The sequence below is a fragment of the Dacryopinax primogenitus genome (assembly GCF_000292625.1).
Source record: "Dacryopinax primogenitus strain DJM-731 SS1 chromosome Unknown DACRYscaffold_3, whole genome shotgun sequence".
Lineage (NCBI taxonomy): Eukaryota > Fungi > Basidiomycota > Dacrymycetes > Dacrymycetales > Dacrymycetaceae > Dacryopinax > Dacryopinax primogenitus.
Genome location: NW_024467200.1, coordinates 1,268,346 through 1,280,711, shown reverse-complemented (window position 1 = coordinate 1,280,711; position 12,366 = coordinate 1,268,346). Strand labels below are relative to the sequence as shown.

At 52.2% G+C, this 12,366-nt stretch overlaps 7 protein-coding genes across 7 annotated transcripts; 4 read left to right on the top strand and 3 right to left on the bottom strand.

Moving 5' to 3' along the window:
• The first annotated feature begins 15 nt into the window (after positions 1-15).
• DACRYDRAFT_20549 (lanosterol 14-alpha-demethylase) lies at positions 16-2,100 on the top strand. The gene is made up of 5 exons (XM_040771980.1): positions 16-263; positions 315-431; positions 481-603; positions 658-1,125; positions 1,173-2,100. The coding sequence occupies exons 1-5, from the start codon at positions 54-56 to the stop codon at positions 1,959-1,961; spliced, it is 1,707 nt and encodes a 568-aa protein (XP_040631873.1). The 5' UTR covers positions 16-53; the 3' UTR covers positions 1,962-2,100.
• Positions 2,101-2,201: 101 nt separating this feature from the next.
• Positions 2,202-3,706, bottom strand: DACRYDRAFT_20548 (uncharacterized protein). The gene is made up of 5 exons (XM_040771979.1): positions 3,683-3,706; positions 3,588-3,629; positions 3,450-3,539; positions 2,680-3,398; positions 2,202-2,524 (listed from the first exon to the last, which is right to left on the bottom strand). The coding sequence occupies exons 3-5, from the start codon at positions 3,514-3,516 to the stop codon at positions 2,363-2,365; spliced, it is 948 nt and encodes a 315-aa protein (XP_040631872.1). The 5' UTR covers positions 3,517-3,539; positions 3,588-3,629; positions 3,683-3,706; the 3' UTR covers positions 2,202-2,362.
• A 228-nt stretch (positions 3,707-3,934) lies between these two features.
• Positions 3,935-5,418, top strand: DACRYDRAFT_20547 (uncharacterized protein; the record flags this gene model as incomplete). The annotated part of the gene is made up of 2 exons (XM_040771978.1): positions 3,935-4,942; positions 4,997-5,418. Coding segments are annotated over exons 1-2 (1,401 nt in total), but the record flags the coding sequence as incomplete, so codon positions are not given.
• A 21-nt stretch (positions 5,419-5,439) lies between these two features.
• On the top strand, positions 5,440-7,370 carry DACRYDRAFT_114280 (uncharacterized protein). Its single transcript, XM_040769788.1, has one exon. The coding sequence runs from the start codon at positions 5,527-5,529 to the stop codon at positions 7,246-7,248; it is 1,722 nt and encodes a 573-aa protein (XP_040631870.1). The 5' UTR covers positions 5,440-5,526; the 3' UTR covers positions 7,249-7,370.
• A 175-nt stretch (positions 7,371-7,545) lies between these two features.
• On the bottom strand, positions 7,546-8,704 carry DACRYDRAFT_63285 (replication protein A subunit RPA32). Its single transcript, XM_040775729.1, has 5 exons — positions 8,582-8,704; positions 8,419-8,526; positions 8,226-8,368; positions 7,762-8,172; positions 7,546-7,709 (listed from the first exon to the last, which is right to left on the bottom strand). Exons 1-5 carry the CDS (start codon positions 8,678-8,680, stop codon positions 7,625-7,627), a joined length of 846 nt encoding a protein of 281 aa, XP_040631869.1. The 5' UTR covers positions 8,681-8,704; the 3' UTR covers positions 7,546-7,624.
• A 162-nt stretch (positions 8,705-8,866) lies between these two features.
• Positions 8,867-9,197, top strand: DACRYDRAFT_104867 (ATPase V0 complex subunit E; the record flags this gene model as incomplete). The annotated part of the gene is made up of 3 exons (XM_040767992.1): positions 8,867-8,958; positions 9,007-9,095; positions 9,145-9,197. The coding sequence occupies 3 exons, from the start codon at positions 8,867-8,869 to the stop codon at positions 9,195-9,197; spliced, it is 234 nt and encodes a 77-aa protein (XP_040631868.1).
• A 171-nt stretch (positions 9,198-9,368) lies between these two features.
• Positions 9,369-10,956, bottom strand: DACRYDRAFT_48036 (uncharacterized protein; the record flags this gene model as incomplete). Its single annotated transcript, XM_040774799.1, has 4 exons — positions 9,369-10,105; positions 10,153-10,388; positions 10,449-10,780; positions 10,840-10,956. Coding segments are annotated over 4 exons (1,422 nt in total), but the record flags the coding sequence as incomplete, so codon positions are not given.
• Positions 10,957-12,366: the final 1,410 nt, after the last annotated feature.

Below are 12,366 nucleotides of genomic sequence, written 5' to 3'. Positions count from 1 at the left end.
CCTACCCTCTTCTCTTTTTACCCTCCCCCCTCCCTCCCTGCTAGAGAAAAAGGATGTCGACGTTGATCTCGACGGTGTGGGAGCATGCTCAACCCTACGTTGAGCAGGCAAAGCCCTACATGGAGCAAGCAAAGCCCTACGTGGAACAGGGACGGGTATTCCTGGAGCCATATTTGGCCAACCCCAACTGGCCAATCATCGCTGTTACACTCGCTCTTGTCTTCCCGATCATCGCAATTGTGCTCAATGTCGCTAGTCAACTTGTGAGTCCCAAGACGCATCCTAAGTACAAACAAACAGCTGAGGTGTGGCAGCTCCTACCGAGGGATCGTACCAAGCCCCCAACGGTCTTCCACTTGATACCCTTCATCGGTTCGGCAGTCGCGTACGGCATGGATCCTTACAAGTTTTTCTTCTCGATGCGGGAGAAGGTGTGTAGTTTTTTTCATCGTGGTTTCCACCTTTTTGAATACGGAACAGTATGGAGAGGTTTTCACGTTCATCCTCCTTGGTCGGAAGATGACCGTGTGCTTGGGAGCAAAGGGCACCAACACGATTCTGGGGGGAAAGCTCTCGCAGGTCTGCGCTGAGGATGCTTACACTGTATGTAGTCGTATACGATTGGGGATACCAGATCGACTAACCCACACTGAATAGCATCTTACCACCCCGGTGTTCGGCCAAGGTGTTGTATACGATGTGCCGAACCACATCCTCATGGAACAGAAGCGTTTCGTCAAGTTTGGGCTAAACACCGACAACTTCCGCGCTTATGTAGGCATGATCGAGGACGAGCTTGACCACTTCCTGAACAGCGAGCCCGAGTTTGCGGCCTATCGCAAGGGCGGGAAGGAAGACTGGGGCCACTTTGACGCCTTCGAGCAGATGTCCGAGCTTACCATTCTCACTGCCTCCCGCACACTCCAGGGCAAGGAAGTCAGGAGTCAGATGGACAAGACCTTCGCTCAGCTGTATATGGACCTCGATGGTGGCTTCACCCCGCTCAACTTCATGTTCCCGAACCTCCCTTTGCCCAGCTACCGCAGGCGTGACAAGGCGCAGAAGGCTATGAGCGACTTTTACGTCAACATCCTGCAACAACGCCGTGCGAGCAAGTCTGATGAGGTGGGAATATGTGATCCTGACTCATTCCTTGCTAACCTCTTGATTAGGTTGAATATGACATGCTTGCTTCCCTCATGGATCAGTCTTACAAGGATGGCCGTGTCCTTTCCGACCGTGAGATCGCTCACATCATGATCGCTCTCCTCATGGCTGGCCAACACACGAGCTCTGCTACCATGGCATGGTGCCTCCTCAACCTCGCAGTCCGCCCTGATGTCCAGCAGGCGATGTACGACGAGCAAGTGAAGCACTTCGGCGCACCTAACGGTACCCTCCGCTCGCCCACCTTCGAGGAACTCAAGGATCTCCCCGTGCTTGACTCCGTCATCCGCGAGACGCTGCGCGTTCACCCACCTCTGCACAGCCTGATGCGCAAGGTCATTTCGGACATGCCTCTCCCGGCCACACTCGGCAACGCCTCTGAAGACCAGCCCTACATCGTCCCCAAGGGCAACTTCCTCCTCGCCGCGCCGTGCATCACCCAGATCGACCCCGCCATCTGGACCAACTCGTTCGAGTGGGACCCATCTCGCTGGGTAGACCCCAACTCTGACGCAGCCCGCATGTACGCAGAGTACACCGAAACGGGGGAGAAGGTCGACTACGGCTTCGGTCTCGTCAGCAAGGGCACCGAGTCTCCTTACCAGCCCTTCGGTTCTGGCCGTCATCGTTGTATCGGCGAGCAATTCGCGTACGTGCAGCTTGGCACACTCCTTGCGCTCATCGTACGCAAGCTCGAGATGAAGGCTGACAAAGTGCCCCCGCATAACTACACCACGATGATCACCACGCCCTCCAAGCCGCGGGACATCACCTTCCGTCGGCGTCAGGTATGAGCTTTCCCTCTCATCTCATCTCGTCTTCCCTAGTCACCCGACCTGTCGGGTCCCCGCCTGTACCTTAGACTTCTTTCCTCTGGGCAAAGAGAAATCTCCTGCGATTACATTAATTCACCATGAATCTCTCCTCCGTTTTTCATCCCCTTCTTTTGACTGTTCCTGTCAAGGACTTTGCCTTGCGGACGTTTTTGTGCATAGAGTCCATAAATGTTGGCAGAATGAGTGAAGGGGGTTGAATGACAGTATGCATACGGGTGGCGATTGTGTGTTTGTAGAAATGATGCATGATTTGTTCACATCTCGAATCTCGAAACTCAACAGCTCGAAACAGTCCAAGGATGGATTTCCACAACATGCCATTAAAGTCATATATGGAACAGAGCGTAAGGTACCCGCGCTCAGTCGAAGAGACCGAAGCCCATATCGTCATCAGACTCCTCAGCCTCGGCAGCAGGCGCAGCTTCCTCCTCGGCGGCAGCGGCCGGGGCAGCCACCTCTTCGGCAGCGGCCACCGGGGCGGCAACTGCGAACGCCTCTGGGTTCTCCAGGTATTCCTTGACCTGAATGAATGAATGAGTATCAATGTTCGTGTTGTCAATGGCAAAATATCGTCAGAGATAGAACAATTAAATCCCGCATGTCCGCAGACGTTAGGAATTTTCAGTGTATAGAGAAACATCGCGCGAAATAAAATAGGGTTAGATGGACGCCTCACCTTAGCGGAGCCCTCGAACGTGTAGTCCGTAGCCAGGGAGACGGCAAGGAGGTTCTTGTACGAGCTGACCACGGAGTGCATGATTGAGACTATGGTTGGGTAGTGGAGGGCGAGCGAGAGGGAGGCGATCGTCTTGATCCCAGAGAGGAACTTGTCGATCAGGTCCTTCTCGTCAATGTCGAGAACGTCGGGGTGGAAGCACGTGCCCTGATCGTAGATCTGTAGGACGGTCATACCGTATGTGAACGGAGAGATGTTCAACATGTTGAGCAGGGTAGCCTCGGATGAACCGACACGCGTTCCGGCGACGACGACCTTGATATCGGCGACGATTTCGATGGTACCACGAGCGATCTTCGTAGGGATCTGCAGGGCCTGGAAGAAAGAGGTCTTGCCAGGCTCCATACCGGTGTTGCCAGCAGGAACGATGACATCGACCGGGGCAAGAGCACCAGCACGGGCAGGGGCGCGGACACGGTTGGCGGTGATAGCCTGGCGGACGTCCTTAAGGTCGCCGGAGGTGAAGACGAAGCCAACGTTGCCCCTGACGTGGGGGAGGAGACGCTCGTAGTGGGGCATCTCCGACAGAATGGAACGCAGAGCACGGCGAACCATAGTGTTCTTGCCCATCAGCACAACACCGAGGCCACGAAGGGCAACACGGATCTGATGCATCTGGTTCGAGCCGACGTTGTCGACATTGACAACGAAGATGGAGGCTATAACATGCATGAGCACCTGAGGCTGTTGTATCGGAGAAGCTCACGCACGGTAAGTCTCCAAAAGCTCACGGAGCTTGGCGAAGTACTTCTCCTTCTCAGCGCGAGTAGCTCCCATTTTGGTGGATTAGATGTAGATGCCTAGACGAGGGTCAGACGAGCGCTTGCAACTCATAGATGCGTACTCACGAAGTGGGTGAAATGAGAAAACGAGTGCCTCCCGATTGACCTCTGTCATGCATCTCATGAGTGCAAGTTCCAATATATTAACAGCGTTGTTATACCTTGATGGGCTCAACGGATATTTCAAGGCTGGTTGTTGTTTGCAGGGCAACGCGGACGGCTGGAATGGGGAAAATAAGGTGGCGCTTAAAACTGTACAGCACCGAAAGGCACCGCCACTAGATTTTGCACGTGAAAATTACACCGCCACTTACCACGTGGCTCGTTCAGGGTCTTCGCATTCTTAGGGCGAACAGTTGAACCGGCCTCAGGCTCTCTCCTGCTAGCCAACCCTACCTGTATGCGCCAATTCCGTCAGCACAGACTCAGTGCATGACATGGCATGTTGCGCAAGCAAGTGATGGGCAGACGTCCCATCAAGCACTTGGCGCATGACACTCTCCTTCGATGTATATCTGCTTGGGTGGACGTCTTCAGACCGATTGGACGGTGTCTTCACTCATCGGCAACAGCTCGGGCGGGACACACACGAGTACGCGGCGTATCCAACGTGGGACCATCTACAGACTGCGGATCAACTCGACTCCGTATTGCGTGCGAAGCGTATCCGTGGCGAAAGGCCCCGGAGATTGTAAAGGTCCAGAGGAGAGCTGAGAGGTGCGAGAAAGAAGTCGAGAACGCTGCCTCAACTCCTGGGTATCCTGAGGACATCCGGCCTCGCGTTGTCCCTCCTCGACCACCAGATCCGGCTTTACTACGCTCTTATTATAACGCCGCTCCCGATGCTCAACAAATCCTTATCAGCGCACACTCCCCGTCACCGACCGCCCATCCCCCACTCCGACCGAGCAACAATACGAGCCGTCCTAAAGCGCTCCCTCTTCGTTCTCATAATGTCGCCAACACCTCAGATATGGATTTGGAACCCCTCATATCGGTTGGAGCTACCCAATTACGATGTTTGTTCTGTCGAGAACCTTCTCTGCTGCAATCTCGAGAACAGATGTCGCCTGACATCCTGATGCGGTGGTACTTCTCCGCGAAGCGACTCGATGAAGATATAATTCTTGCACGCGAAGGAGTCCTGAGCTCGCTCATTACTTTGTTCGGGAGTCTATCTCTTGTACATTCGCCCATTCCTGGCAGCAAATGTCAACCCAATGGAAGATATCGGGGCCATGTCCACGACCTCCACCAACTCACCTCTTGGTTTCAATGTCAATCGAACATCAAAAATACATATTGGACATATGTACGCAGACTTGGGAAAGAAAAACACCGTCTGGGAGTTCCGTTGGATGAACGGGATACGTATTGGCTCTTCATGGCATTCTTGGGGAAAGCACATAAGAGCAAAACTGGTGAGCGCTAGCCCGATGCTGCATATGGGAAACATATTTTTTATGTATCTGCAGTACTTCGTCGCAAAGTGGCCATCCGTTCTGCCAGCAATTGTTTTCCAACCTTGCAGCACTTCCGCATTCGACATGTTTACGGCCCCTACATTTTCGGACTTCTATCCTCACCGTTAACAGAAGACATCCTGCAAGAAGCCGTCCGGGCTGTCATATCCTACAATGCAGATCCCAAACCTGCTGGATGGAAGAGCTTGCCATCCTTGTACTGGGAAGTCTGGCTGGCATGTGCTCAATGTAAAATGACACATCTCGTCGGACCTCTGATCAACTCCATCATTCCGGCAATGCACCTTCATTGGAAAACGAACCCCCTTCCTCAAAGAACTGATGAAATCGGGACGGCCCCGTTTTTACCCATCCCGACGGCCACCGACCTGTATCGTTTCCTCTTGAACGCAATTCGCCCAGTCGCAGGTTTAGCCTTGACCAACTCGGAAGGAGGATGCTACGATTTTGTTCTGCACCATTGGGCGAGGGGCGAGATAATAAGTGCATTATCAGGGGCGGTCGAATCTCCTGACAGTCTCATGCTTCTTTTCCTGCCCTCCTGGTCTTCCCAGACCAAACCATATCACCTCGAAGACGACCGATTCTCTCGTCAAGAAACTCGGAAGGCTCGCAAGACTGTCACTTCATGGGCAGTTGTATGCGGTCTTGTCAGTCTCCACAGGGCAAGCCTGGATGGCAGACCTGACAGTTTTCTTTCCACGCGAGATCGATTGTGGAGCATGTGGATGGATTCCTTCGCGACGTGTTCTTCTCCCCCAATCGTTCATTTCTCAATCTTGCTCGCCTTCCTGCGCATGGCAGATCTTCCCGAAGATGGACCATTCGTTTCGCGAGCTCTCCAATGGCTGTTCACGGACCAGCAAGTTCTGCGACTCCCAGAAGATCCTGAAGAGTCCTCTGCTTGGCAGGCGGAGCTGGCTGTTTATGCATTGAAAGCTGCACTTGCCACAGATTGGCCTGCTCGCTTTCCCATTGAAGTGGTCATGGGGGAGGTTCAGAAATTATTCCGAGACAACGCCGTACCAGCAACCCTAATTGTAAATCAGTTGGCCTACACACTTTCTGGGAATGTTCCAGGTATGCGTGTGGTGCTTCAGTATGCTAGGGCAATGAAGGTCGAGCTCTGGCCAGCGACGATCATGCACATTTTTTACAGCGCCCTCGGTGAAGGACATCTTGACATCGCACACCGAGCACTGGACCCAGGATGGCTCGAGGACGGCCATCTTCGTGCAGTACATATACGAAACTGGGTTAATGGCGTTACAAGAGACCCGAACGCTCGTCTTGAACATCGCCATAGAGCCATTTTTGGCTGGGTTCTGGTGCACGCCCTTCGAGACGACATCGTGTTCTCCCCTCGGACATGGCGAACGGCTCTGAACATACTCCTTCGATCTGGTCAGCAGTACATTCCGGTAACTTTGGCTGAGCGCTTAGAGAAGCGTCTCAACGACGGGCGGCTTGAGGGAACATTACGTTCTTACCTGCCAAGTCGACTTTTTCGTGACATTCCTATCAGCCGTTCCAAAGATCTTATTAGACGTACGAAGCGACTTGTCAAGATGCTTCCCGTCCAATGGCCTATCCCACATGATGGACCACCTGCCGGCCCCCTCGTATTCGCAACGGAGCTTCGGAAGCCGATACACGAGATAAGGTGGCAACCGAATCGACCGCTGGTTCGAAATCTGGTCCTCACCAGAGCCTTGCGCGCAGCGACCCGAAGGCGCTCCGATTTCAATACCGCTAAATGGGCTCGGTATATGCTGCACAAGGTATCATGGCGCCGAGCCGCCGTGGACCCTGTCACAGCCAATCTGCTTCTTCAGTCTGTCCTGCAATGGAATCGAGCATATCCTCCTCAAACAATCAAGGTGTTATTCGATCGCTTATTTGTCTTGGGTTATCCTGGTTCCGAGGCTCATCCTACGGGCTTATTCGATACCGTCAAAGCGAGCAGCCCCTCGACGCCAGCGATGCGAGAGCTAATTCATCCCGAGAGGCATGCCAGGCCCTTCTACAAGATATTCATCCGAGCATTCCGTAAAGCGGGCGATTGGTTTGCGGCAAGACAAATTGTTGGACTACTGCGTATTGCAAAGGATGCAGCAAACTCTCGTGAGGAAGCGCAGGTCCAGACGGAGCGACCACGGGCAACATATCTAGATCGTAAGCGAAGGTTCTTGGCCGAAGCAGGAGCCAAACGTCCGGGGGAGAGGTCGTGCATATGTAACTAACCAAGGAGAGGCCGAAATGCCCGTATCATCGTAAGTTTACCTGTGCACATTGGAGAGTGTTCTGCAACATGGGTCTATATCATAATCATGCAACGAGTATACCATTCGTCATTTGATAACGCAATGCATAAAATAGCATCATTGAAGCAAACTAAATGTGCCTCTATTTTGTGGATTGCGTAGAGCCGCCGCCAATGTGAGCGAACCTGCATCTGCAGGAAGAAAGGTTTTGCATCAATCGGCCATGGGATAATGGAATGCGTCATGCCAGTTCGCTATCTATTACATGTTGATGGACAACTTCAGATGGAGTAGAAGTTCCTCGGGGTTGAGTAAGAGTAGAAGACCATAAGAGAAATACAGGCTGTGCATCCGCTCATGACATATTCACAGACTGGAAGTGGTTGTCATCGTGAGTGTTATATACGTGCCCATCATCTGACAGCCTCTCCAGAGCCAGACTGGGGTAACTTGTCAACTATCACGCAGAAATAAGACAGATGAAATCCTAACCTGATCTGCTCAGCGGTAACACCGGGTCTGGCCACAGCTCTTGAAATGGCAGTGAGATGACATCCATCTGAGTTCGCGCTACTCTCAATGAATTGCATGATTGCACGATCCAGCGCTGGCATATGGGCATAATTGTTGGCCGTTCCTCCCCCGCCACCGCCCATCGTATAGTCAGACGACACATTCGTGGGGCCATTGACTTGAGCATGGACATTTGCAGCACCAGAGGTCAGCGCACCTCCGCCGCCCTTTACCTGACCTCTTGTGAGCTCAAGATGTACAGAGAGCGCCTCGCAGTAGTGATAGTAGACTTCCTGCATGTCGGTTATTGGGCGAACACGCTGAGCGGCGACGTGCTTCTTTTTGTTGAATTCTTTGATAGTTCCCTGCACACGGACCCACACGTCATTTCTTTGGGGCTGGTTTAGTGTTGATGTATGCGGGAAGAGCGTTCTCAGACTCACTCAATCTCGCTCCCTGCTGCGGTATCGGGGTCTTGGGAGTCTGACCAAAGCCTCGCATCAATCTGTCCTGTTCCATCCTCGAGGCTGAATGCAGTGTTCGTCGCCTGTTGAGCCTTTCCACGGACTTGTGCGACAAACGTAACCTGTTAGGGGACATGAGTCATTGCAACCATGCCACAACCAAGGAGCGTACGGAAGGTGCATCGGACCCGTCGATTTGCCATTCGGCATCACCAAAAGCGTGATCAGACTGCACAACTTGTCTGACAGTGACTGGTCGAAGGGAATGCGTTCCCGCTTTCTGTAGACCGCCGGCCCTTTCAACGGCAATGCAATGGAGAGACACCACCACATACCCGAGTGTTCCCAGAAGGACTCTCTTGACTCCCATACGGAGAGCGCGAGAAACCTCCACCTCCTCCACCTCCAGCATTGCCATAGTAAGGACTAGACATGAAGGGCTGGTGTGTCAAGAAATTGAGGAATGTGTGAAGAGGAGAATGAATGCCCTCTCAGGACGCGTCGACGCGTCTGGGTATTAGGCCGTGATTAACGCCGAAATGCCTCCGTAGGGAGCCTCAACAACTGATACTCGAACACTTTGAAGCCATATCCCAACACAAACACTTTCGGTCACAGCTATGAGCGGTTGGGTTGTCATCATCATATTGGCTATCGCCGTTGCAGCTGGCTTTGTAGGCTGGTGGTTGACGCCGAAGGGAGATCAACAGACGTACGTTGTAAGACATACGACGTGTCCATATATCTGATTGCTGAACAGGCTTATTCGGACGAGCATCCTTCTCACCATTGCTTGCTGCTACTTGATGTGGGCCATCACTTACATGGCCCAGATGAACCCATTAATAGGTGAGATTGCTTTGCGTCTGTATACGACAAGACATCCTGACGTCTGCAGCTCCGAGACGATCGGATCTTCGGTTCGACACGGCGGAGAGACGAAGTTTATAGGAGGTAATAGGCGCGATGTGCGTTACTCCTCCTAGTCATATCTGCAATCTTGTTGACGCTTTTGCAGAGGATGAGGACAGCTCTTTCATTGTACACATGTATCATATCATTACGACGTTAATTCATACAAGCGTGCCATGCGAATCTATTTGCACGAGTGTGCTTGTATGTCTAAAAAGTATGTTTGGTATCGTGTGCTTCCGTACTGTCAGCTTTCGTTCCCCAACCTATACCCTCACCCCATTCGGAGGACTGTTGTGCAACGACGGAATTGTCTGCCCAGCCCCAGTCGCCCTGGTTTCCCGTAACGTCACTGCCGCCATCCTGCTCAGACCAGTCCCCGTGCTCATTCTGGTATTCTTCGTCCTCATCCGCCTCCACCGCAAAGGACAAAAGACTTTCCCGATCTTCTTCTGGATCGATCTGCGGTGGCTTCGGAACAAAAGTCTTCCAGATCACCGTCATCGCCAATCGATATTTCTTGCTTTCTTCCGTCTGATGAATTTCCCACTCGTCGCCCTCGTTCCGAATCGCCTTCAACAAGCAGCCCAGAGCACCGCCGCACAGGTAAGGAAGTTTCCAATCGTTCCAGAGGTCGCGCAAGGTTAGCGCTCCGCAGTCTACCTCGTGGAAAACTTCTTCTACACGGTCCATGATGTCTTTGGTTGGCTTGAAAATACCACCTGATGGGTGCGGTTCGTGCAGGTGGCAAGCAACAAGTGTATGCGGCGATGAGCCTATCAGCTCAGCTTTCTGTTTCTGCGATGATAGTCCTGTCCGTTCCATCTCACGCCGAAAGACCGCTACCTGGGACGCAAATGGAGATATTCGGCCGTACGGATCTTCTGTGATGGACCTTCCGACGCCGTCCACTTCAACTTCGTAGCCAAAGTCAAGAGCAACGCCTTCTGTTCCAAGTCAGATCATTATAGACGTCCCACGAGTCATACCGCACCACACCATGCGCGAAATTCATCTTCTGTCCACTCGAATTTGTGATCATCATGCCGGAAGAAACGGCTTGTCCGACCTGTGGGATCTGGATATGCGTTCGGATCGGTATATCCTGGAGCAGTGAAGAGCGGACTGAAGTTGTAGTTTGGTGTCGTGACGAGAAGGGCCTTGGGTCTGTATCGACCAAGAATCATGGGAGCGAATTTTAAAAGAATGTCGGGTGGAAGATGTTCGATCCTGATAGAAGACATGTATGTTTAGCGCGAATAGAGGTATGCTCATGATGAGGCGACATACACCTCCATTGCGACCATGTACTCGTACGCGTTTAGTTCCGGATTATAGACATCTAGACTGCCTAGCCAAAGCTTGACTTCCAAAGAACTCCATCGTATTGGCTCTCTGATCCACGAGTTTTGCGTTGGCTGAGCTGCAGGACTCGATGGGACAGTTACACGTTCGGCTTTGGACAGTTCAGTTGGCACGATATCGAGTCCTGCAATGCGGTCCAGATAGAGATCGCGATATGATTCACTCTCGATGTTTGTGAGTGTGGGGTCAAAGACCGCCTGGGCAGGTTGCGATAGAGTCGCCAGTAAAGACCCCTCTCCGCACCCAATATCAAGCACCTATTCCAAGACATTTGAGATGAGCCGGGGTAAAGCACAACTGGCTGTATTGACGCTACCGTTCGCGCTTGCTCCTTACGCAGCACGCTAAGGACCCATGCATGGCGCTGCTCCCAGAGAAAGGGTCGAAATTGAACGTCGAGCACGGTCGCTCCATCCGTGGATGCAGGTTGAAGTTGGGCCAGGTTTGGCAAAAGTTTCCGGGTTATAATAAGGTTAGGTGCGGAAGTAGGTGAATGGGAAGCAAAAGACAACCGTAAGAGAATCTGAACGGGCTGTCGGTGTCAGGCTATGAACGCGGGAAGGATTAGGATTACTTCGCTTTTCTTCTGTTTGGAGTGCAACTTAGGTCTGTTCGAACGCGTACGGGATCTAATGCCTTTCGGGCAAAGAAATAACGGATATGCGGTACTGGTGGCGCAGAATCTGCTGGGTCTACTGGAGCTACTGAACCATCTGGATCTGGAGCTACTGGGCCATCAAGCTGGTTGATCTGCAGGAAGTATTTGGCAGGAATTTTTTGGTTTATCTCCGGAGGAAAAGTGACTGTGCACCGAACATCACCTCGCGATAATCACATAAACGAATGACCGAACCCCGAGCTGTTCCAGCCACTTTATGCCTTTCGGATTCACATCGTGCCTCTGCCCAACAGTCACCTGGAGCAACAATGCATTGAGTTCTCCGTTTGGCTCCCGCTTGACGAAGAACGCATCGAAAGTCGCTTGGTTAGGCTTTTGCGGAAGATAGAACATGTTTTCACGAAGCTTGAAAGCGCTATCCTTATCATCGTAACGTTCAGTTACAACGCGGGTACTGTACGTAACTCAACGCCATGCTTGATTTTTGAGTGCGGTTCGACTTCCTCCGATGTGTAGGCATGTCGGCTCTCCTCCGTTCGACGAATGTGCTCGATATCGTCGCACCTCTGACTTAGCGGTCACAGGTGTAAGCTTCTGCATCTTGTAGACCTTAGGATAGGTGAAGGCCCTCAGTACATACGCCTCCAGCACGGCTCCACCCAATGCTCTGAAATTGGGGCGGAGGCAATAGTCATCGAAAAGCTCTTGGCGGTGGTGGGAACGAGAGTGAAACGAGGGTATTGCAAGTAGATTTCCGATGAGAGGCGACGCAGGAACGAAGCGAAGTATCTCCCTCGTTTTCCGTAGGCGAACCATGAGAATTCCAAGAGAAATTCCGACGTCGTTCCCCCGTAGAATTACCTCGACTTTCTTTGTCCGGTTGAGTTGTTTAATTTCGTTTTTCACTCGACGCAAAACTAGGTCGAATCGGGAATAGGAATGAATGGAATAGACTATACGTGGAGTTGGGCTAAGAGAAGCGTATGCGGAACATTGCAGGTCTCCATCGTTCGTCCGAGCATTGTTATCCTGAACAGCTCGCCTGATCCCTATTCAGACATGCACTCGACTTCAGAGCTTCAAAACATACCCCATAATGATCTCCTGCCAAGACCACGGCTCCATGATGTATTGTGAGACAAGCCTAGCCTTCTTTGACCGCAAGTGGTCCGGACGGGAGGACGCTGCTTGAACAATATAGAGGCGTGTTCTTTGGAGAGCCCT